The 22,458-nt window shown below is 30.7% G+C and overlaps 1 protein-coding gene across 1 annotated transcript in view; it reads left to right on the forward strand.

The window, feature by feature from the left end:
* The window catches only part of LOC105761331 (probable leucine-rich repeat receptor-like serine/threonine-protein kinase At3g14840), a 53,068-nt gene that overhangs the window by 25,291 nt on the left and 5,319 nt on the right, over positions 1 to 22,458 (forward strand). Inside the window, exons 3-19 of the mRNA XM_052624128.1 lie at positions 6,709 to 7,078; positions 7,168 to 7,348; positions 9,225 to 9,296; positions 9,374 to 9,445; positions 13,254 to 13,325; positions 13,439 to 13,510; positions 13,629 to 13,700; positions 13,786 to 13,860; positions 13,973 to 14,044; positions 14,153 to 14,233; positions 14,336 to 14,407; positions 14,501 to 14,569; positions 14,644 to 14,709; positions 14,854 to 14,916; positions 15,002 to 15,025; positions 15,099 to 15,145; positions 15,224 to 15,600. Of these exons, the coding sequence (XP_052480088.1) occupies positions 6,895 to 7,078; positions 7,168 to 7,348; positions 9,225 to 9,296; positions 9,374 to 9,445; positions 13,254 to 13,325; positions 13,439 to 13,510; positions 13,629 to 13,700; positions 13,786 to 13,860; positions 13,973 to 14,044; positions 14,153 to 14,233; positions 14,336 to 14,407; positions 14,501 to 14,569; positions 14,644 to 14,709; positions 14,854 to 14,916; positions 15,002 to 15,025; positions 15,099 to 15,145; positions 15,224 to 15,600 (1,671 nt within the window). The 5' untranslated portion in view covers positions 6,709 to 6,894. The remainder of the gene's footprint in view (positions 1 to 6,708; positions 7,079 to 7,167; positions 7,349 to 9,224; positions 9,297 to 9,373; positions 9,446 to 13,253; positions 13,326 to 13,438; positions 13,511 to 13,628; positions 13,701 to 13,785; positions 13,861 to 13,972; positions 14,045 to 14,152; positions 14,234 to 14,335; positions 14,408 to 14,500; positions 14,570 to 14,643; positions 14,710 to 14,853; positions 14,917 to 15,001; positions 15,026 to 15,098; positions 15,146 to 15,223; positions 15,601 to 22,458) is intronic.

The following is a 22,458-nucleotide window of genomic DNA, read 5'->3' on the forward strand; positions in this document are numbered from 1 at the left end:
TCAGACTAAAATTCAAATATCTCAAAATATACAACTCTTTTGCTTGCTCTGTTTATTTTATATGAAAGTAGACTCAATAAGCTTTAATTTAATACTCATTCAATCATAACTCAATTTCTACAATTTTTGGTGATTTTTCAAACTAACATCACCGTCACTGTCCAAATCTATTCTATTCCAACATCTCTCATTCACATAGCACTATAACCATTTATTTTATAACACAATGCAAGACTTCATCACTTCAGTCACTCTTTCGCAACTTATCACATTTCAATCACATACTCACCTCTTGTTAAACATGTCAGTATAACAACAAATATTTGGGGGTTTTCACATAGTACCACCCATGTTACTATTATCATTCGATACACGTAGTAGCCTTCACATAGTACTACATACGTAATCAATTTTTACGGTTCACGTAGTAGCCTTCACATAGCACTACACACGTGATCAAGTTTTACGGTTCACGTAGTAGCCTTCACATAGAACTACATACGTGACTAAAGCTTTTCGGTACACATAGTAGCCTTCACTTAGTACTATACATGTGACCATCATTTATCAATTCACGTAGTAGCCTTCACAAAGTACTACACACGTGACCAAAGTTTCTCGGTACATATTGTAGCCTTCACTTAGTACTACGCATGTGACCATTATTTATCGATTCACGTAGTAGCCTTCACACAGAACTACACACGTGACCAAAGCTTCTCGGTACACATTGTAGCCTTCATTTAGTACTACATATGTGACCTTTCGTTCCAGTACACGTAGTAGCCTACACATAGTACTACACACATGACCATCACTTTCACTTTCATATAGTGGCCTACACATGATCCGTGCCACATGTGTAAGCATTTCTGTCACTTCATTCATATCCCTTTTTATTCCGAATATTCAATCGGAAAATTTCTCACTTTATTTCTTTTTTTTTTACTAATCAAGGTCAATTTCATGTCTTTCTTAACTTATAATAACAAATTTAACACTCACATTATTCAATCCAGTCCAAAAATCATATTTTGGAAAAATTACATTTTTGCCCCTAAAGTTTCACAAAATTACGATTTTACCCCTAGGCTCGGAAATTAAACTTTATTCCTTTTTTCATGTTTTATGACATGCTAAACATTTTTTCCTGCAATTACTACACCAAATTCTTGCTCTATAGTGCACTTATGAACATTTAGTATCATTATCGATTATGTCAATTTACTCGGTTTCACTGAAAATCGCTTAGCGAAAATCATATAACACAATTCTAAGCTTCATATTCCATCATAAAACATCAAAATTCACACTTTTCATCTATGGGTAATTTTCCAAACATAAATTCTATCTCAAATTAATGGTAAAGTAGCTTAAGCTAGTTACCGGGATTCTAAAAATATAAAGAACAAAAAAAACGGGGCTAGAACGGACTTACCATGAAGCTTGGAAGATGAGAAAACCCTAGCCATGGAGTTAATATCACATTCGTCCAGCCCCATGGAGAAGATGATGAAAATTTGGCTTATTTTGTTTTTTTAATATGTTTTAATTACCAAATTACCAAAATACCCTTAACTTAAAAATATTTTATTTCACCTATTTCATGTCCATTTTTGTCCATAAGATAACCAATGGTCTAATTACCATTTAAGAACCTCCAATTTAAAATTTCATAACAATTAGACACTCCTAACATATAGAACTCAACTTTTGCACTTTTTACAATTTAGTCCTTTTGACTAAATTGAGTGCCCAAACGTCGAAATTTTTGAACGAAATTTTCACAAAATTATTCCGTAAAATTGTAGACCATAAAAATATAATAAAAATAAAAATTTTCCTCATGGAATTTGTGATCCCGAAACCACTATTTCAACTAGGCCCAAAATCGAGCTGTTACATGCATAGTGAAATAAGTTTCATGGTGTACCAATACATTGCTTAACACATATTCTTCCTCTTCATGATAATTGTTGTTCTCAACTTGGGTAACAATTGTGGCTATTCTTCGTTGAGCTTCTTCACTTAATTCAGGGGTATCACAATTCATATCAAAACTATTATACATATTGTTAAATTCATCCATAACTTAAAAAAGTAATCAAATGAAAATAAATCCTTTAAATCTCATGACATTCTATACAACACAGAAACTTGATTAAAAGCATAGCATAAAAATACCAAACATAAAAAGGATCATACATTAGTTTCACATATAAAAAAGTAGTATAGTTATATTACAATAATAATTCTAAGGAGCTTATGGTGGAGGTGGTTGATAGTCTGGTTGGAAGGGAAATGAGGATGTTGCTACCAAGGATGAAAATGATGCAATTGGATTTTGTTCAGCATACTCACGTCGAAGCCACTAAACCCTATCATCTGGATCTAAGTTCAAAAACACTTCTTGTTTCACCGGTATTTGGAACATTTTGGTGGCAAAATAGTGCAGTTCATCTTTTTTTGGAATTTCATCTCCCAAAGCACGCAAAGCATCCATTGCATTTGAAATGGTATATTGAGAGTGAGGAAAAATAATTTCATTCACTGACTTCCTTGGACTAGCCATACTCTCACACAATTTCTCAATCTGAGTAGTTAATGTATTTCTTGATGATTTTCTACTTGAACTTGATTTTTTCCTTTACCGTATACAACCCCAAGTGTTTGCTTTCTTCGATTAGGAATTTCATGAGAAGGGTTTGATGGTACCTCATCAGGAGGAATACATTTATTCTCGTTACTATGTTCATCTGAATCACCAAATCCTTCATTAGGTGCATCATCTCCCATAGGAACCCCACTTGGAAGAACTCCAGACGAAGGTGCCCATGCGTTCTATTTGTCTGTTTGAGATTTTTCTCAACGAAGTTTTGCACGGACAATTTTAAAGTTTCATTATTTTCATGATGGCTACTACAACACAAGAAAAATTAATTACATTGACTATTTAGACTAATTTAAAATATAAAGATCAAATTATATTAAAAACTAATATATTTGAATTTAGACATATTAGAGTTACTATATTGTAAAATGAAAAGAAAAATGGAGCATGAGTGTGTGTCCATGTGTCGTCGTCCTTTTATATATATATAAGTATATAGATGATAAAGTAAAAAATATATTTTATGTTGTTTAACTTGAATTTTAGTTAAATTACCTATGACTAGTTTAATTTTTTAATTTAATTCAAATAATTTATTTAATTGCATTCAATTTTATTTTACTCAATTTAATATGATTCAAAATTTTAATTTAAGTAAAAATAAAAAATAAACTTTATAAATTTATAAAATATTTCATTTGATTTAATTTGATACCCTACCAAATTGTTAAATTAATTGCACATGTCCTTATAACAATTGTCTTCCTGCTATAAAGTCGTCACTCAAGTCATTTGTCTGAACTAGCTTTCTGTCAAAGGTCCCTATCCCTATCCCTATCCCTATTCTTCTACTTGAGTCGCTGGAATTAAATTATGCACTATAATTAATTAATTTTTAATTATTAAATTAGTCTTGGATCAGTCCATAATATCTTATTTAAAATGAAATATTTTAAAATTAATCTACTTAAGAATAAAAAAAACTGAATTAATCCTCATTTCATTAAATACCGGTAGTGAACCATCCCCATTTCATTAAATTCCGATGCAAGATATTCTTTTTACAAGTGGGTCATATCATTTGCAAAGTCGTACGAAAACACCCAATCACACTTTACCTCTCCTTTTTCTTTTATTTTCCCAACTTTCATATATCGCCTACGTCTCAAACATATGTGTTAATGTTAAAAAATATTATTGTAGAATATAATTATTAAAAAGAAAGCTGACTGTATACATCAATATCCTAAATAACGAAAATTAAAAACTATTTACTGACTATTCAAGGGAATCGAAGCCTTTTACTTTAATATCCATTTACTTTGTTGTTAAATAATATATATGTTATATATATAAATGCCACGTGTTTTTAAATATATTTATAGTATTTTTAAATGTATTATTTTTGTTAATACTATTTATGATTAAAAATGCGGAAAGTAATTATATTTATATTTTGAATTAAGTTTTAAAATGTATAAAATTTTATATAAATTACTCATATTATATATATATATTAAAGTAAGATTTAGATATAAAAAAAGTATGTTTATAATTTCATCTCTACGTATTTTTTATGGGGTTATTTATTTTAAAAAATATTTTTGTTCAAATAATGTCTAACATAGCAGTTAACGATATTTATAATAATTTTAAAAGATTTTATAATTATAGTTTTATACTGTCTCTGTAAATATAATAAAATTATAATTATTCTAGATAAAAAGAGAAATAAGAGAATTTTTTGGATAATTATAATTATCCTTAATAAAATTTGATCAGGGTTATGAGGACATTTAATTTTTTATTCAAAAAGATAGATAAAAAGAGAAATAAGATAGAAATTCGATTGATGGAATATTTAAGAAACCGATTATGGTTCACAGAATGTACCAAATTGCTAAATTATTGACACCCGTCCTTATCTAGGATTAGTCTTCCTGCTATAAAGTTGTCAGGTCACTGTTTGCGGCTTTTTATTATAAATACAGAATTAAATTTTACTAATTTTTAATATAATATTTATTTTTATATATAATCTCACCTAAATTTTTAATTGTTGGAAAAAATATGATTAAGCACATTGGTTGTTCTTTATAATGTTATTTGATCGACATATCAAATTTTAATAAATAAAATATTTTGTTTAAAATTAATGGCAAATGAAATAAATATTACCTTCAGTGCAATTTAATTTAATTTGATCTTTTAATTCATTTCATGCAAATTTTGTTTAACAATTTGGCGACACAATAAAGTGTTCCAATTAGAAAAGTCATACAAACATCCAATCACATAATTTTGCGATGCAACATTCAACCTTTTTCATATTCTATCATCTCTAAGAAATTCAAACTCCCATAGTTCACTCAATCATTATTATTTAAGAAAATTAAAGTTAAAAATCCAGCCGGTTGATTGACAAACAGCCACTGTCGGAAAGAACAGATATCATAGGTGCTAAAAGTCAGCTTTGGAGGCAGCATTTATTTGAAAGGCAATAGAGGGTCAATTCTTTTAAAAATGCCTCTTTTTCGAAATCAATAACTTTAAAAAATTAAGAAAATATCTAATTTTAAGATTAATTATATGCATGACTTGATTTCTATAATCTTCAACATTTTGTTCCTGTACGTTTTAATCCTATGCCATCAATTTGTTCAACCACATAAAAAGAAATAGTTGTTTTAGTCTCTTTAAAAATTAGCCACACCTAATTCTATTGTAGAAATCAGGTCATTTCTATAATTAATCTTGACGTTATGTTATTTTTATAATTTTTAAATTTATAAGATCAGATTACTAAAAAACCTTTAAAAATTAATGTGGTACTACGGATCACCCTATATTTTTTTGTATTTTTCTTTTGATGTATATTTAAAAATAAGAATATTTTCTTTAAAAAATTGGCTAGTGCCGCTACACCAGTGAAATCTATTAAAAAGAAATTTTTTTCACCATGAATACTCATATTTTTCATAGGTATTTTGAAAAATACATGCTACTGCCGCCCTCAAATTTTTTTTAAATCAATGATTAGGTAATAATGAGGGGTGGTGGTGTCGATGTGTTAGGCAATACCAACAGCTACTATAATAGCTCTATCTGTTTGTCAATATTTTACCTATTATAGAGAGGTGATTTGTTATATATCTATACCAACATGCTTGATGTATTAACTAATGCATATACCTATAATAGTGTATGTATATTAGCTCTATCTATCTGCCACTATTTTGCCTATTATATAGAGGCTATTGTTATATATACCTATAATAACATGTTATAGAAATATAATTTCTATAAATCTATAAAAGAATTCATATATTGAATTTCAATAAAAGAAAAGAAAGTGAGAATTATATGAAAAAAAGAAAGTGAAAATGAAATTAAAAATAAAAAAACTATTGTAAGTGCATGCACTATTACTTCAATGTATATTTTATTTTACATTTTTATATGATTATTTGTGAAGTTCAACTGATTAGTATGAGTTATCACATTGAATTAATTAATTTATCATAAGTTATTAAATTTAAATAATCAATTAAGTGTATGATGCTTCAAATTTATAGTAGAATACTTAATTAGGAAATTTAATAATTTATTGAATTGACTCATTAAAGATTATTTTTATTTAATAACATATGATTTAAATTTTAGAGATTTTTCATATGAAATTTAAATATTTTATTAAAATAATAAAATTATAATTAATATGCTTGCTTTTATGACATAGTTATAGTTTTACATAAATTTTAGACAATATGTAGTTATAAAGAAATAATTTAATAAAATTGTACTTAATAACTATGGATATTATTGTTATAAGTAAAAATTATTATAAATAATTAAAATCTAATATAAAAATTAAATTTATTTACTAAAATTTGATTGCTATAAGAAAATGTTATTATAACGGTTATTATAGAAAAAGTTAGACTATATATTATATGTATGTATTAATATTGTAATTAATACATATACTCAACTAATAACTTCGCATGCAAGATATTTTTTAACTTGTCATTATGATAAGGTATCATTTGAATGGTCATGCAAAAACATCCAGTCTCTTTTTCTTTTATTCTCCACAGGCAGCCACACATTTTCGTCATGCTTTTTCTTTCTTCATCTCAGAGAAATTCCCAACTTTCATTTCTTAATTTGTCTTTCATCTCAAAGTAATTTGCAATTTTGGAGCAAAAGATAGGAAACTTCCAACTTTCTTTTATTTTCAATCATCTCAAAGAAAATTCCAACTCTCATAATCCAATATATTTATGAAACCCAATCTTGCAACCCATTTTTTGTTCATTCATATCAAGCCAAAAAAAAAAAAAAAACTCTTGAATCCGCTCCAAAAACATTCCAATATGTTGTTTCTTCGACTTGTTTTTGGGTCAATATTCATAGTTTGTTGCCTTACAACGCTTTCAAACGAAGCTTCACTTCCAAATGCTGAAGGTAATCCATAATATTAAGCTTCGAAGCTTTATCAATTTGGTTAATTAATTCTTTTAGTAAATTCCACACTTTCATTTTTGTTGTTACAGTGGAAGCTTTGGAAAGTATTGGTAGAACATTAGGGAAGACAAAGTGGAACTTTAATGAAACATGCATTCAAGGCAATGGTCGGTTGGACCAACCTTCACCCAAGTTTAAAGAATCTTATGTTGATAATGTTACATGCGATTGTTCCTTCAACAACAATACTATCTGTCATGTCATTCACATGTAAGTATATACATATACATATACATATTATTTTATAATGAAAATTTTATCTCCCTTGAGTTACGTCTAAACTTGTTAGATTTTATTTATGAATTATATATGATATAATAAGCATTTAATCTAAAATTTATTATTAAGAAGTGAAGAGTATTTTAACTTTGAATATGAGATGATGCCTCAGACTTCATATTATATATGTTAAATTATTTGACAACTGAAGAAATTAATCAACTTAAATATAAGATTACAGGAAGTTTAATTTTATACTTTATTAATTTGTTTAATAAAAGTTGTGGATGATGCACAGAGAGCGTTTAACATCACTCCACTTACCAGCCGACATGCATGTACGTCCAACCCACAAGATATGATCCGAATATTAGAAAACAATGGTATTACATAAGATATAAAGGCAACTCTTAGGGCTAGTTTTTCATTGTTTAAAAAAATTACTTCTAGCTCCAAAAGCACTTTTAAAAGAAAAACTGTGAAGAATAAATTACTTTTAGCTGAAATTTTTAGCTTTTCAAAAGTGCTTTTGAAAAGTACTTCTGAAAAGAAGCTGAAAAGGAGAAGCTAAAAATTTTAGCTTTTCCTCTCCTAAAAGCACTTTTGGTGCTTAATTATTTTTTCACCCCTCTAATAACATAGTATTTTTCTTTTTTTTCTTGGTGCTTAATTACAATTGTGTTAAAATCATTAATTAAAAATAAAAAAATTTAAAATACTAATTACAAATATTTAATGGTTATATTTAAATATTTAAAATATAGTTTATATATTCTAATTAAATTTTATAAATAATTAATATTTATTGCTTAAAAATATTTAAAATTTATATTTCATATATTAAAATATTAACAAGTTATAATAAATTTTTTATATTCTTACTAAAATATAATAACATTAACTAATTTAAATATTATTTAAATGCATATTTGTTATTTGATAATAACATGTCTAAAATGGACATTTTATTTCTCAAAAGCACTTTTTGACAGCAATGCTAAACACTCAAATTTTAAACCAAACTTTTCAAAAGCACTTCTCAAAAACACTTTTCCACAACACTTTTCAAAAGCACTTTTCAAAAGCAATAAATAACTGGCCCTTATTATATTAATAAATTAACTTTTAAAATTTATTTTTATTTTAATTTTAATTAAAATAATATATAAAAATATGTTTTGATTTAATTTTAAAATATTAAATTTAACTATAAAATTCTGGATAAATATTTTCTTTTGAAATTTAAATTTGCATATTATAATTGTTTAACTTCTAATTGGTGCATACAAGTACCTATTAACTAAACAAATATAATGAAACTTTGTATCTCTTTCCAATAGTTTAATGTTATTTTAATAGTTTCATATAATCTATTCTCTTATCTAAATTAGATTCAAATTTTATTTAATTTCTAATTAATTTAATATTATATCATTTAGAAATAAGTATGTTATTTTTAAAACTTAAAAGTACTATATAAAATTTACTTTTCAAAACATACCATTAAATTATTGATTTTTATTTACTTGAAAAATATATTTTAGAAACATTTATGGCAGAAACTTTGAAAATTTTCCAAATATGGCTCAAAAGTTATAAAACAAAATCCATTTTATTAAAATAAAATTTAAAAATTTAAAAATTAAAATTAATATAGAAAATCGAGAATCCAATCAAATCAAATTGAGTTATCATGATTAAAAAAGAAATAATCGAACCAAATTTAACTTTGACCTAAATTTCAGTGTATAAAATTACAAAAAAATAAAATTTAGTGGGTTTAATAATAAATGACATCCTTAAGTAATTGGAAAAATTATAGGGTAAATTTTAAATAGAAAAGAAACTAACTTGGTTTTTCTATCAGACTACTCAAGGGACAGGGCCTTTCGGGTACTCTCCCACTAAACTTGACAAGTCTCCCTTTTCTGCAAGAATTGTAAGCAATGAATTAACTTTGCATCAATTAATTAACTATATATCTATTAATTTATTGTTTTAAATCTATTGTTACAGTGATCTAACTCGAAACTATCTTAATGGCACTATTCCTCGGGGGTGGGGTTCTTCTACGCGACTCATTAAGATGTATGTTTATTTCCTTCTCCTTTATGTATGTCTTTCGTGGTTATATGAATTGTAACAATTACTTTAATGCAGAAAATACAGATCATTAAATTCAACACATGTTAAGAAATTAAAGTAGAGATTTAGAGACATACCATTTGAAGAGGATGCAGTCATGATTGAAGCTTTAAATTTCTCAATCTCTATTTGCTCAATCAATCATAAAATTTTATTGAAGGTAGAGTTAATTACAAAGCACCGGCACTACCCTACCACCATACAACAAGCAATGAATTTCTCACCGCCTGATGGTAGCAAGGGCATCAACTCACCTATTCTCATCTCTACAAACATACACCATCTTAACACTCGAAATACAGTTAATACATTGGTCAATAATCAAGTCTTTATCATTTTGGAGAGTCAAAGTGTAATTTTACATTTATTAATTTAAATTTTTATAAATTTTAAAGGTGTCTAAATGAAAAATTTTCTATTTTAAGGGATCTGATACCTGCCATCCCTCTTAGCTATCCCTGAGCTCGTTACTTTTTGTGAATCTTTTCTTTATAGTTTAACTTGTTTTCTTTTAATGCAATTCAAACATACTTAAAAATACAGTAAAGTCTAGATTCTACAAATTTTCATTATTCACTAATCTTTCAATTCTTTCCCTAGAGAACTTTCTATGCTAGAAGAGTGAAGAATGTTCGTTAATTAAACCAATTTTGAACCAATAGTTGAATGTAAGGTTACTTAATCTTGTGAAAATGCACGGTTCAAAGAAATTTTATATAAGTTATCGTATAAAACACAAAAACCAACTATTATTGAATTAAACATCAGACTTAATCTTTCACAACCAAGAAGTAATTGAAACTAAAATTTTAGAAATCCAAAGTACATACAAAGTGTAAGGAATAGATGTCAACAACTATCACTTCCACCTTGGGATGGTTCCCATATGAATGAATTTCTCACTTTCATTCAATTTATTGGTTGTAAGGAATCCCCAAATTAGATTGGGGATATGAGTAATGTCTCTAAAATCAATCCTTCTTAACATGTCTTAATGTTTTGTCACAGAAATATTACTTGACAATAAATTTCCCATCATAACTCTAGTAACTTTTCCACATCCACTTACCTTCTTTAGCGGAAAGTTATTTCCTTTAGTGCATTTATCTTTCTTTTTTTCTTCGTAGCTCCATATACAAGTTGCAACTAGAGTTAAATGTTGTTCATTCTACCTCATTCTCACTTATTGGTAAACGTACTTACTAGTCATCTCATTCAAGTTACGCTGCTCACTAATGGTGTTATAATAAATCTTGAATGGAGAAAACTGAGGAAGTGAATTAAGGATGAAAAGCACCAAAAAGAATCTATCCACATTCACCCTTAAAAGTTTTAAGTTTTACAACTTTTTCATTCATGTCCAATACATGTTGTTGAATTCCTTTATGACCATCATGCTGTTGAATTCAACGATCAAAAGGCCAATAAGAGACTTACTAGCATGTTTAAAATGCAACTCTACGGATTTTAGAAAATTCGAGATTATGTCAATTTAAGGAAAAGAAATCTTGATATTCACAACAATAGTCATTCTCATAAACATAATACTAAGTCAGTTCGACCTTATCCAGGCTTTTGAATATTCCACCTCCTCTGCAATTCTATAGTAACTTTCGGAAGTTTCTCACTTAATAAAGCCATGTCAAGATCCAGTATATCAGATGAAAGTTGAACCCTTTGATACCATTATAAGAAATTCAATCCATTAAAAATCATCATTCCAGATGCAAGAGAATCTAAGGTAGGTAATAGGAACTGTATAGTCCTCGCTTAATGATATCACCTAAGTTTTCCTTTGGGTAAACTCCAAAATATCAAGTATTCACTCATTATATGTATTGGTATTACATTTAAGCCTAACATTTTGCGCTACCTACATGTTACCTATAAATATTCATTACACAAAAAATAGAAAGAAATACAATTAATAGTAAGTGACTACCCTTTTAAGCTAGTACGATTCTCCATTTTAAAACCAAAATCAAGACTACTATTTAATATTTTATGTAATTTACGACGATAACAGTTAACAATTTAGGTCACTTTCAATGATCTAAATTATTGAATTTCATTAAAATAAATTAACTATAATATTCACTATCTTATTTTAAAATTATATATTTCTAAAATATAAGTATTAAGTCGAAAATATTAAAGCATTTTAATTATAATATTTTTCTTTGATATGTAAAACAATAAATCAATGGCAAATATAACATAAATCCCATTGAGAACTTTATAATTTCATATGCATCAAGTTGCGAATAAGATAATGAATATATGAAAATGTTCTTTACCTAAATTCTTGATTAATTAGCTTATGTTAAAAATAAGTATATATGCTACACCCATATTAGTTGCTATCTAATAAAACATGTAATTTAGAAAGCAACCATAACATATGTTAAATTTAACAGTGACTAATTGCTTGAATGGAAATGTTTGGTTACAGTAGTCACTTTGATTGTGGTTGTGATGAATAAATTAAAATTAAAGAATAAACAAATGACACAAAAGAGTGTTAACGTAGTTCGATTTCTTTACTTTTGTGGAGTTTAGTTAAATGAGTAAATCCACTTATCTTTAATTCCTGATACAATAAGTGACTCGAGTTCTACCACATTCTCGGTATAACAATCTCACTTTTGAATCTAAAAATCTAAATCACTCACCTTTAGGTTCATGAGAACTTAGGCAATAAACCTAAATTGTTTACTCTCTCAAATGTACTTCTAAAATATATTTCTTAATGAACAGTTAAGTGCTCTTAATCACTGTACAAAATCTATACAAGTCTCTTAATTATATAGGAGTTCTCAAGAACATACTATAATACAATTAGAATTTACTCTCTATTATAGAGAAATTAAAATAACAAATAATAATAATAATAATAATAATAAAGATCAATACAAAATGAATTATTTTAAAAATGTCTTCAATGCTCCTAATTTAATCTCTACAATCCAAAGGATCTGATTGTTTGATTCAATCCAATTTTCAAGATAAATTACTTCTAATAGATTCTGACTTCAAAGTCGGGCTTGGATACATTTACAATATCAACATCATTTAAAGCCAATTTCAAATATGACAAGTGACAGTCTATTATAATGTTGATGGAAGTGACCACTTTTAATGAGCACTTAACGCAGCCACTTTAACAACTTGACTCAACAAAATATATACACGAAAACGTGAATCCATTAATCATGTGCATCCGACTTAATCAATTTAATTTGATATAGAATTTTAATTTAACCATGTTTTGATACCAATTCTTATAACTTAATGCAGAAAATAAATGCCCAAAATATTTGAATTCAAAACATGTAAATTAGAGATTTAGAATATATATCCTTTGAAGAGGATGCCGCCATTATTGAAGCTTTGAACCCCCTTAACCAAGCCTTAATTCTTGACATTCTTCTTCTCTGTATCCAGTCTTTCTACACAAAGTGTTTTAAATTGATTGACGAAAAGCCTTCAAGGGATTTTGTTTTCTTTTACAAGTGTTTAACATGAATACACATATATCTTTCGTGGTGTTTCGGTGTGAATGTATATGTATATGTGTCTTTCGATGTTGTATATGTAAGAAAGGGTATATACATTTCATGGTTGTAGAAACATAAATACACGCAAGAGATATGTGTCATTGTGTTAGTTTTACTTTATGGTGAATAGAATAATTTTTCGTACGCACACTATATATAATGTTTCTAAATGCAAAAGATTTATTGTATTTCAGTTCCCTTCTAGGAAATCGATTAACTGGTTTAATCCCAGAAGAGCTAGCAAATCTCAGAAATCTTACCAGCTTGTGAGTTAGATTATAGCAACTTTGAACGTATATATATGAATGATTTTTTTTTTCATTTTTTAATAAACGTCTAATGGATAATTAATTTTATTTATTGAAAAAACATTGTGTAGAGTCCTTGAGAACAATGGTCTTTCAGGAACTTTGCCTGCAGCATTGAGGGATCTACCCAAAATGGAGCGATTGTAAGAGAGACCCTTCCTTTTTTTAAAAAAAAAAATTCTAGATGAATATCATTTCATTATATATATGTAGTATTTTTATTATATAAATGATTTAAGATATATTTGCTGGTTTATTCAGGCATCTGAGTTCCAACAATTTTACTGGTGAAATACCTTTATCATTTGCTGGGTTGACTTCATTGAAGGAGTTGTAAGCAATTTTTAATGTGTTTTTGGGACGAAAGTTCCAATATATTTTATATGATATAGTTATGATAATTTTGTGTTCTCAACAGTCGGATTAGTGACAACAATTTTACAGGACAAATTCCTGACTTCATATTCCGAAATTGGACAAATCTTGAAGAGATGTGAGAATTTAATTTGACATTTTCTTTATATACTTCAAGTTTTTTTTTTAATTCATTAGAATTTTTGTTTTATCAATCAATTAAATGAATCTATCTTTTTTTGTAATGACAGATATATGGAGGGAAGTGGTTTGAGTGGACCAATTCCATCCATTAATGCTACTTTACTTAACTTAACATACATGTAAGCTCCTATAATCTTAAAAGATGGTGACAATATTCGTTATATAAAAATAAAGACAATTTAAATTCTTATTTTTGTTTGTATATGGCTCTTGATATTGTTGTACAGAATAATTGGTGACTTGAATGGAGCTGAAACAAATTTTACACGACAACTCATCGATGCCAGTTTGCCTAAATTGGAAAGACTGTAAGCATAAATCTGAAATAAGGCAAAGATATATTAGAGTTATGAGATATTAAGGAGTTCCAAAAACAAAAACAATGGAATTATTTTGTGATTGAATTATAGGATGTTGAGGAGTTGCAATCTCATTGGAGAGATACCTGCTTCTTTTGGGACATTTACATCCATAAAGATATTGTAAGTAATTACACTTTCTTTTGAGAGGTTCAAGTTCAGTTTGATTGTAGACTTACGTGTGGTTTAATACCCGTTTTACAAATTTTCTTGCAGAGATCTCAGCTTTAATAGACTTGGTGGAAAAATTCCAGATGAGCTTTCTAATCTTAATTTCGATACTACGTAAGGATATGGCTTTTAGTTGTAGTGTGTAAATTGCATTTTCTTTATTTATATACTCATTTGGATTTTATTAGGTTCTTAAATGGAAACAATTTTACTGGATCAATCCCTCAATGGGTACGGAAAACAAACGAAAAAGTGTAAGATTCACTTCTTATTTAATTTTGAATACTAATCTCAGCTTTAATAGACTTGTTGCCGATATCAAGCTTTTAATAGAGATATTTATGAGTATACCTGCAGACTTTTAATGAAAATAATATTCTAAACTATTCTATTTGCAGGGATCTTTCATACAACAACTTCAATGACACAGGTGAATCAAGCTGTCAAATAAGCAAAACCGTGTAAAGTTTCTCATCTAACTCCATTAGTGGATCTTTGTTGTAAATGGTTGTATATATATAATTGTGGTTCATTGTGGATCTGCAGGAGCATTGCAAGACTCAATAACACGTAAGTTTTAAGATAACAATAATCATTAAACAAAGTCTATGTCTTTCATCTAACTTTATAGTTGTTTTATCAGGGGAATTGTTCCATGTTTGACAAGCCAAATTACCTGCTCATCAGAACGTAAGTATTTATATTTGATGCACTAATAATATAACTCAATTATTTTATTCAAACTGTTGTTGATTGTTATTTCCTCAGCTTTGCACTTTGTCCATATAAACTGTGGAGGGAGAGAAATAACTGTTAATGACACCACTTATGAAGCCGATTTTGATGGAGCCGGGCCTTCGACATTTTACCAAAGTACCAACTGGGCATTTAGCAGCACCGGAATTTTTCTAAGCGATGACCGCCCTAACGACATCTTAGTTTTGGACAATAGACAAGTTTCTGTTGATGGCGATGAAAAACAACTCTACGAAAGTGCAAGGCTTGCGCCTAGCTCTTTGACGTACTATGCATTTTGTCTCGCCAATGCAACTTACATAGTAAGCCTCCATTTCGCTGAGATTCAGTTCACTAATGATCGAAATTATAGTAGCTTGGGGAGACGCATATTTGATGTTTACATTCAGGTATATTTTTTGTTGGCACATAATTAAATTAATCTTGCACAAATAAATTATGAAAAGTTAGAAGAGTGAAGAGACTTGAATATGAAGAGTGAATAGACTTGAAGATGAAAAATTACACACATTATGAAGAGTGAAGAGACTTGAATATGAAAAGTTACACACATGCATGAATAGTCACAACTCCTAGCATTTAGTGATATAGATGAATAGTCACTTACAACTCCTATATAAAGAGTTGTATGTGATGAAGAATTATTATTATTTTGTATGTTAAGAAATAAAAGCAGAAAACTCATATCTATTCAACAATTAATCAAGCCTTTATATAGGTGAAGTACAACTAAAAATAACAAAAAATAGTAACTAAATTGATACTAAATCCCTAGAAAATAGAAACTAATCAAATACTCCTAAACAACATTTGACTAAACTTAATTTATTCAAAATAACATCTAACATGCTCTCCCTTAAACTGATATTGCTACTAATCAGTTTAAATAAGACATAAGGTGAAAACACTCTAAGCTGAGGCATCCATCGAACAAACACCAAGGAGCTTCCTTAACTTTTGAAATGTTGCAATTTTGAGGGGCTTCGTAAATAAGTCAGCAACTTGATCTTCACTTCTGCAGAAAACAAGATCAATCACACCATCTTTAGAAAGATCCCTTAAAAAATGATACTTCACATCTATATGCTTGCTCCTCCCATGTAGAACCGGATTTTTTGATAATTTGATGGCTGAATTATTGTCACAAAAGATTGTTGTTGCCTCTTGCTGTACGAATTGAATTTGTGCAAGAATCTTCCTCAACCAGATAGCTTGACAAGCACTTGATGTAGCTGCTACATATTCGGCTTCTGTTGTTGAAAGAGTAACTATGGGTTGCTTCTTTGAAGACCATGAAATAGCTGTTGATCCAAGCATAAATACATAGCCTGAAGTACTTTTTCGATCCTCAATATCCCTTGCATAATCGCTAACTGTGAAACCAAACAAATCTGAATTTTCTCCTTTCTTGTAAAGTAGTCCGAAAGATGCAGTCCCTTTTAAATAGCGTAGAATACGCTTAGCAGCCTAAAGATGTTTTTCAGTGGGACTCTTCATGTATCTACTAATGAGACTAACACCATACATGATGTCTGGCCTTGTTGTTGTTAAGTACATCAGACTCCCCACAATTTGCTTGTACATGGTGCAGTCTACTTTCTTTCCATCGGGCTCTTTGGTGAGCTTTAATCCAACTTCAGTTGGTGTGGTAACTGGATTACAATCCTTCAACTGAAACTTTTCTAAAACCTCTTGTACATATTTCTTTTGACAAATAAAAGTACCGGCAGCAAATTGATGTACTTCAATGCCTAAGAAATAGTTCATCAAGCCGAGATCTGTCATCTCAAATTCATTCATCATGGATTGCTTAAATCTCTCCATCAAGGCACCATCATTCCCTGTGTAAATGAGATCGTCTACATACAAGCATATTAAAAGCAATTTTCCATCATAACCAGCCTTAATAAACAAAGTATGCTCATAAGGACACCTGGTAAAACCTTCCTTCAAAAAATAAGCTTCAATTCTACTGTACCAAGCACGAGGAGCTTGCCGTAATCCATATAAAGCCTTCTTTAGTTTGTATACCTTATGCTCACAACCATACTTCACATATCCAGGGGGTTGGTCGATAAATACCTGTTCGTGAAGATCACCATGTAAAAAGGCAGATTTCACATCTAATTGATAAATCGGCCAAGATTTTTGAGTTGCTAATGCAATCACCAACCGAATCGTGTCAAGTCTTGCAACCGGCGTGAACACCTCTTTGTAGTCCACTCTAAATTCTTGCTTGTAGCCTTTTGCCGCTAGACGTGCTTTGTATTTGTCAACACCGCCATCCTGGTTCAGCTTAGTCTTGTAGACCTATTTGACACCAATAGTGTTTTGGCCTTTGGGAAGATTTGTTAATTCCCAAGTGTTATTTTTCTCAATTGCTTCAATTTCATTATTCATTGCTTCTCTCCACCTTTTATGCTTCACTGCCTCATCAAAAGTAATTGGATCACTATCCACGAACAAGGCAAAATGGATTAGTGGATCTTCACTTCGATCGATTCCGGACACCTGATAATCTTGCATCCAAGCTGGCCTTTCTCGATGGCTATGAGGGCGTCCACCAGGTGTTGTAGCTGTTTCAGAATCAGGCTGATGCATCACCACTTCAACAGGATCAGTTTTGTTATTGATTAAATTCTGATCTTGATATGTCTCCTCAATTTCTTCAAAATCAACCACTATTGGTGCTGCACTCTGAACTTGATCATTCTAGGGCCAAAACTTTTTTTTATCGAATACTACATCACGACTAATTATAATTTTCTTGGTTACAGGATCATAGAGTTTGTAAGCTTTTGTTTGATCACTTACTCCAAGAAAAACACACTTTTCCCCGTTGTCTTCTAGTTTTTTTCTCTTTTGATCTGGAACATGGGCATATGCTATACATCCAAAAATTCTGAAGTAATCAATCGTTGGCCTCTGTCCACTCCAAGCTTCTTCAGGAGTCATATTCAAAATAGCTAGTGTGGGGCTTCTGTTCAAGAGATGGATACTTCAATTTACTGCCTCTGGCCAAAAATTCTTTGGAATGGCGCTTCTTCGCAGTAGACTACGAACCATGTTGAGAATAGTTCGATTTTTCCTCTCGTATACACCATTTTGTTGTGGTGTATAGGCTGCTGTAAGTTGCCTACGGATTCCATGCTTCATGCAAAAATCATTAAATTCAAGAGACATGTACTCACCTCCACGATCAGTACGAAGAACTTTGATAGGATTGCCACTCTCCCTTTCGACAAGACTCTTGAAATTCTTAAATGTTTTGAAAGCTTCAGCCTTTTCTTTTAAGAAAGAAGTATACCCACACCTTTCGACTAAAATCATCAATGAATGTGATCAGATATCGTTTACTTCCATTTGAAACCGGTGTGATTGGACCACAAAGATCTGAATGGACTAGCTCAAGTTGCTTCTTTGCTCTCCATGCTTTGCCTTGTGGAAATTGAGCTCGATGTTGTTTGCTAACAACACAATCTTCGCAAACTCCTGATGGGATTGTAATTGGAGGAAGCCCCTCCACCATCTTCTTTTGGTGTAGTGTCTGCAAGCCACCGAAATTAAGATGCCCATATCTGAAATGCCAAATCCACGCTTCCTCCTTTAATTTTGCTGTGTAGCAAGTATGAACAGAATCATGAAGAAAGAGAGGAAACATTCTATTCAATGTCATATCAACTTGAACAGGAAAATTCTGTTGCTGATTATAAATCTTGCAAGCTCCACTTTTAAATATAATTTCATACCCCTTCTCAAGTAATTGGCCGACACTCAAGAGGTTTGATTTCAATTTAGGAACAAAAAAAACATCGTTAATAGTCTACGTTTTACCCTCTGAAGAAACTTGGATAGTTCCTTTTCCGATGACTGTAAGGGTAGAGGCATCTCCAAGCTTCACTTGGGTACGGTGGGATTCATCGATCGAAGAAAATGCCTCCTTGGTGCCACACATATGGTTGCTACAACCAGTGTCAAGGTACCATAAAGTTGGCGAAGATGCCTCTTTCTCTTGACATGCCATTAGGAGTATCTCTCATTCTTCTTTTTCTACAGCAAAATTCGTTGTCTCCACATGTCGCCCGAGATTGGTTCTACACTCAGATTTGTAGTGCCCATGCTTGTGACATCTAAAGCATTCAACTTTAGACTTGTCGATTGGCTTGAAACCTGTTGAACGTCGTCCTCGGCCTCTACTTCTTGCATAATCAGAGGAAGAGCCTTCTATTTTCTGATCGTTGAAGTTGCTGCGTTGGTGGAATCCTCGTCCTCTCTCTTTACCACGTTCGTGGTTTTTTAAATTAGTTGCTACCCTCAATGCTTGTTCTTCTTGGTCTTGGTGTTGGAGTTTCTTCTCATGAACCAATAACGAACCTTGTAGCTCATCAATTGAAAGTTCTTCAATGTCATTGGCTTCTTCTATGGCACAGACAACATAATTGAATTTCAGCGTCAAGGATCGAAGAATTTTTTCAACAATAGCGGTGTCCCCCGTCTTGTCACCATGGATCCGCATCTTATTGATGATTGCCATCATTCTTGAAAAATAATTTGTGACTGACTCCCCTGAATTCATTCGTAGCATTTCAAATTCTGTACGAAGAGCTTGTAGCTACTGCCTCCTTGCTCTTGTAGACCCTTGATACTTCCTCTCCATAGAATCCCAAATTTGTTTGGAAGTGTCCTTGCAAATGATTGTCTCCATGATGGACCTGTCTATTGCTTGAAACAGGTAGTTCTTTGCTTTAAGATCTTTCAGTTTTGCCGCTTCATGAGCTGATCATTGCGCTGGTGTCAGAGTTGCTCCTTCCGGTTCAACAATGTCGGAAGAAACAACATCCCAATATTCTTTTGACCTTAGGAAGTTCTCCATCAACATGCTTCAATGATCGTAATGACCATCAAAGCGTGGGATTGCTGGTTGAACAAAATTATCCGTGGCTATTGCTGCTGCTGCGAACTTTGCTGTTTTAAACTCTCAACCTTTTACTTTCACTCACACTCACGGTTTTGCTAACATGGCTCTTGATACCAATGTTAAGAAATAAAACAGAAAACTCATATCTATTCAACAATTAATCAAGCCTTTATATAGGCTGAAGTACAACTAAAAATAACAAAAAATAGTAACTAAATTGATACTAAATCCCTAGAAAATAAGAACTAATCAAATACTCCTAAACAACATTTGGCTAAACTTAATTTATTCAAAATAACATCTAACATTGTGTGATTGAAATAAAAAGTTTATTAGAAAGAATTTTATTTCTTCCATGCAAAATTTATTTCTCTTCTCCATTATATGCTTTATCATTTTCTTTGTTTTATTTCTCCAAATATTAATCAATCTTCTACAAATTGGTATTAGAGCCTTGTTCGATCGAAATGAACAATTCTATTCCTCTTTCTTCCGTTACCCAATTAACCAAAGAAAATTATGGCAAATGGAGTATCCAAATGAAGGCTCTTCTTGGATCTCTAGAAGTTTGAGAGATTGTTGAAAAAGGTTATAATGAAGTTGAGGCTGAAGAGGAAAAATGATTATCACAAGTTCAAAAAGAGAGTTTAAGAAAATCAAGGAAGAAAAATCAACAAGCCTTATTTTGGATATATCAAGGAGTTCAATCATATGAAGTGGCATGGGAAAAAAATAGCTTGTGCTACCATGGCAAAACAAGCATGGGAGATTTTACAAAATTCTTTCAAAGGAGATGAAAAGGTGAAAAGGGTTCGGTTGCAAACTCTTCGAGGGGAGTTTGAAAGATTGCAAAAAATAGAGTCGGAATCAGTTTCTGATTACTGTTCACAGGTTTTGTCTATAGTCAACCAATTAAAAAGAAATGGTGAAACTATGGATGATATTCGTGGTGTTGAAAAAATCCTCCGTTCTTTGGATTCCAGATTTGACTACATTGTGATAGCCATTGAAGAATCAAATGACTTGAGTACCATGAATATTGATGAACTCACAAGTTCGTTGCAAGCCCATGAAGAAAGATTAAACAAGAAGAAGAAGGAAGTAGATCTAGATCAAGCACTCCAGTCAAAGTTGTCTCTAAATAAGAAGAAGAGAGATTTTAAAAATCAAAGAGGGAGAGATCGTGGTCGTGGAAGAGGACGAAATTTTAGAGGAAGAGGCTCAAATGCTCGTGAAAGAGGTGAAGATGCAAGCACGGAGAATGGATGGAAAGAAGCCAACCAAAGTCAGAATTTTAGAGGATCACAAAAAGGACGTGGACATGACAATCAAAGAGGAAGAGGTCGTTGCTATTTTGAATGTTATCATTGTCGCAAACCTGGTCATTTGGCAAGTGAATGTTGGTACAAGAAAGAAGAGAAAAATGAAGCTAATATAGTAAAAAATAATCAAGAGCAAAAGTAAGAAACTTTGTTGCTCGTGTCTCATGGTGGAGAGATTGATGATGTCTGGTACATAGACAGTGGTGCTAGCAAGCATATGACAGGTAACAAAAATTTATTTTCGAAGTTTTTTGAATCTGATTGTGGAGAAGTAAAAGTAGGAGATGGCAAGGTTTACAAAGTTAGCAGTGTTGGTGAGTTGGAGTTCAAAACAAAGCAAGGAAGGGTAGAGAAAATGTCTGAAGTTTATTTTGTTCCTGGTCTTAAAAATAATCTGCTTAGTGTTGGGCATCTTTTGAAGAAGGGGTATGATATTCATTTTCGTGACATGGCTTGCTATTTATCAAGGAAAAATCAGGTTGTTGCTAGAGTTGGAGTGGCATCAAATAATCTTTTCTCTCTCACCCTTCAAAATCAGAATATGTTTTGCTTTATTGGTGCTCGTAGAGGAGTTTCAAAGTTATGGCATGTTAGATATGGACATTTGAACTATGGAAATTTGGAGATGCTTTTAAGGAAGATGATGGTCAGAGGTTTACCAAAAATCAATCGGCTTGATAATATTTGTGAAGCATTTCAACTTGGAAAGCAACACAAAATTGCTTTTCCTTCTCAATCCTCGTGGAAAGCAAGAAGACTATTGCAACTTATTCACTCAGATCTTTGTGGTCCAATGACAGTTTCATCTTTGGGAGGTAATCGTTAATTTATCTCTTTCATTGATGATTACTCAAGAAAGTTATGGGTGTATTGTGTAAAAGAAAAATCAGAGGCTTTTTAGAGATTCAAAGATTTCAAGGCAGAAGTGGAGAATTTTACTGAGCTGAAAATTAAAACCTTACGGACAGATCGTGGAGGTGAATATCTTTCAAAAGAATTTGAGAAAT

The sequence above is a fragment of the Gossypium raimondii genome, chromosome 11 (assembly GCF_025698545.1).
Source record: "Gossypium raimondii isolate GPD5lz chromosome 11, ASM2569854v1, whole genome shotgun sequence".
In the NCBI taxonomy this organism is placed as follows: domain Eukaryota; kingdom Viridiplantae; phylum Streptophyta; class Magnoliopsida; order Malvales; family Malvaceae; genus Gossypium; species Gossypium raimondii.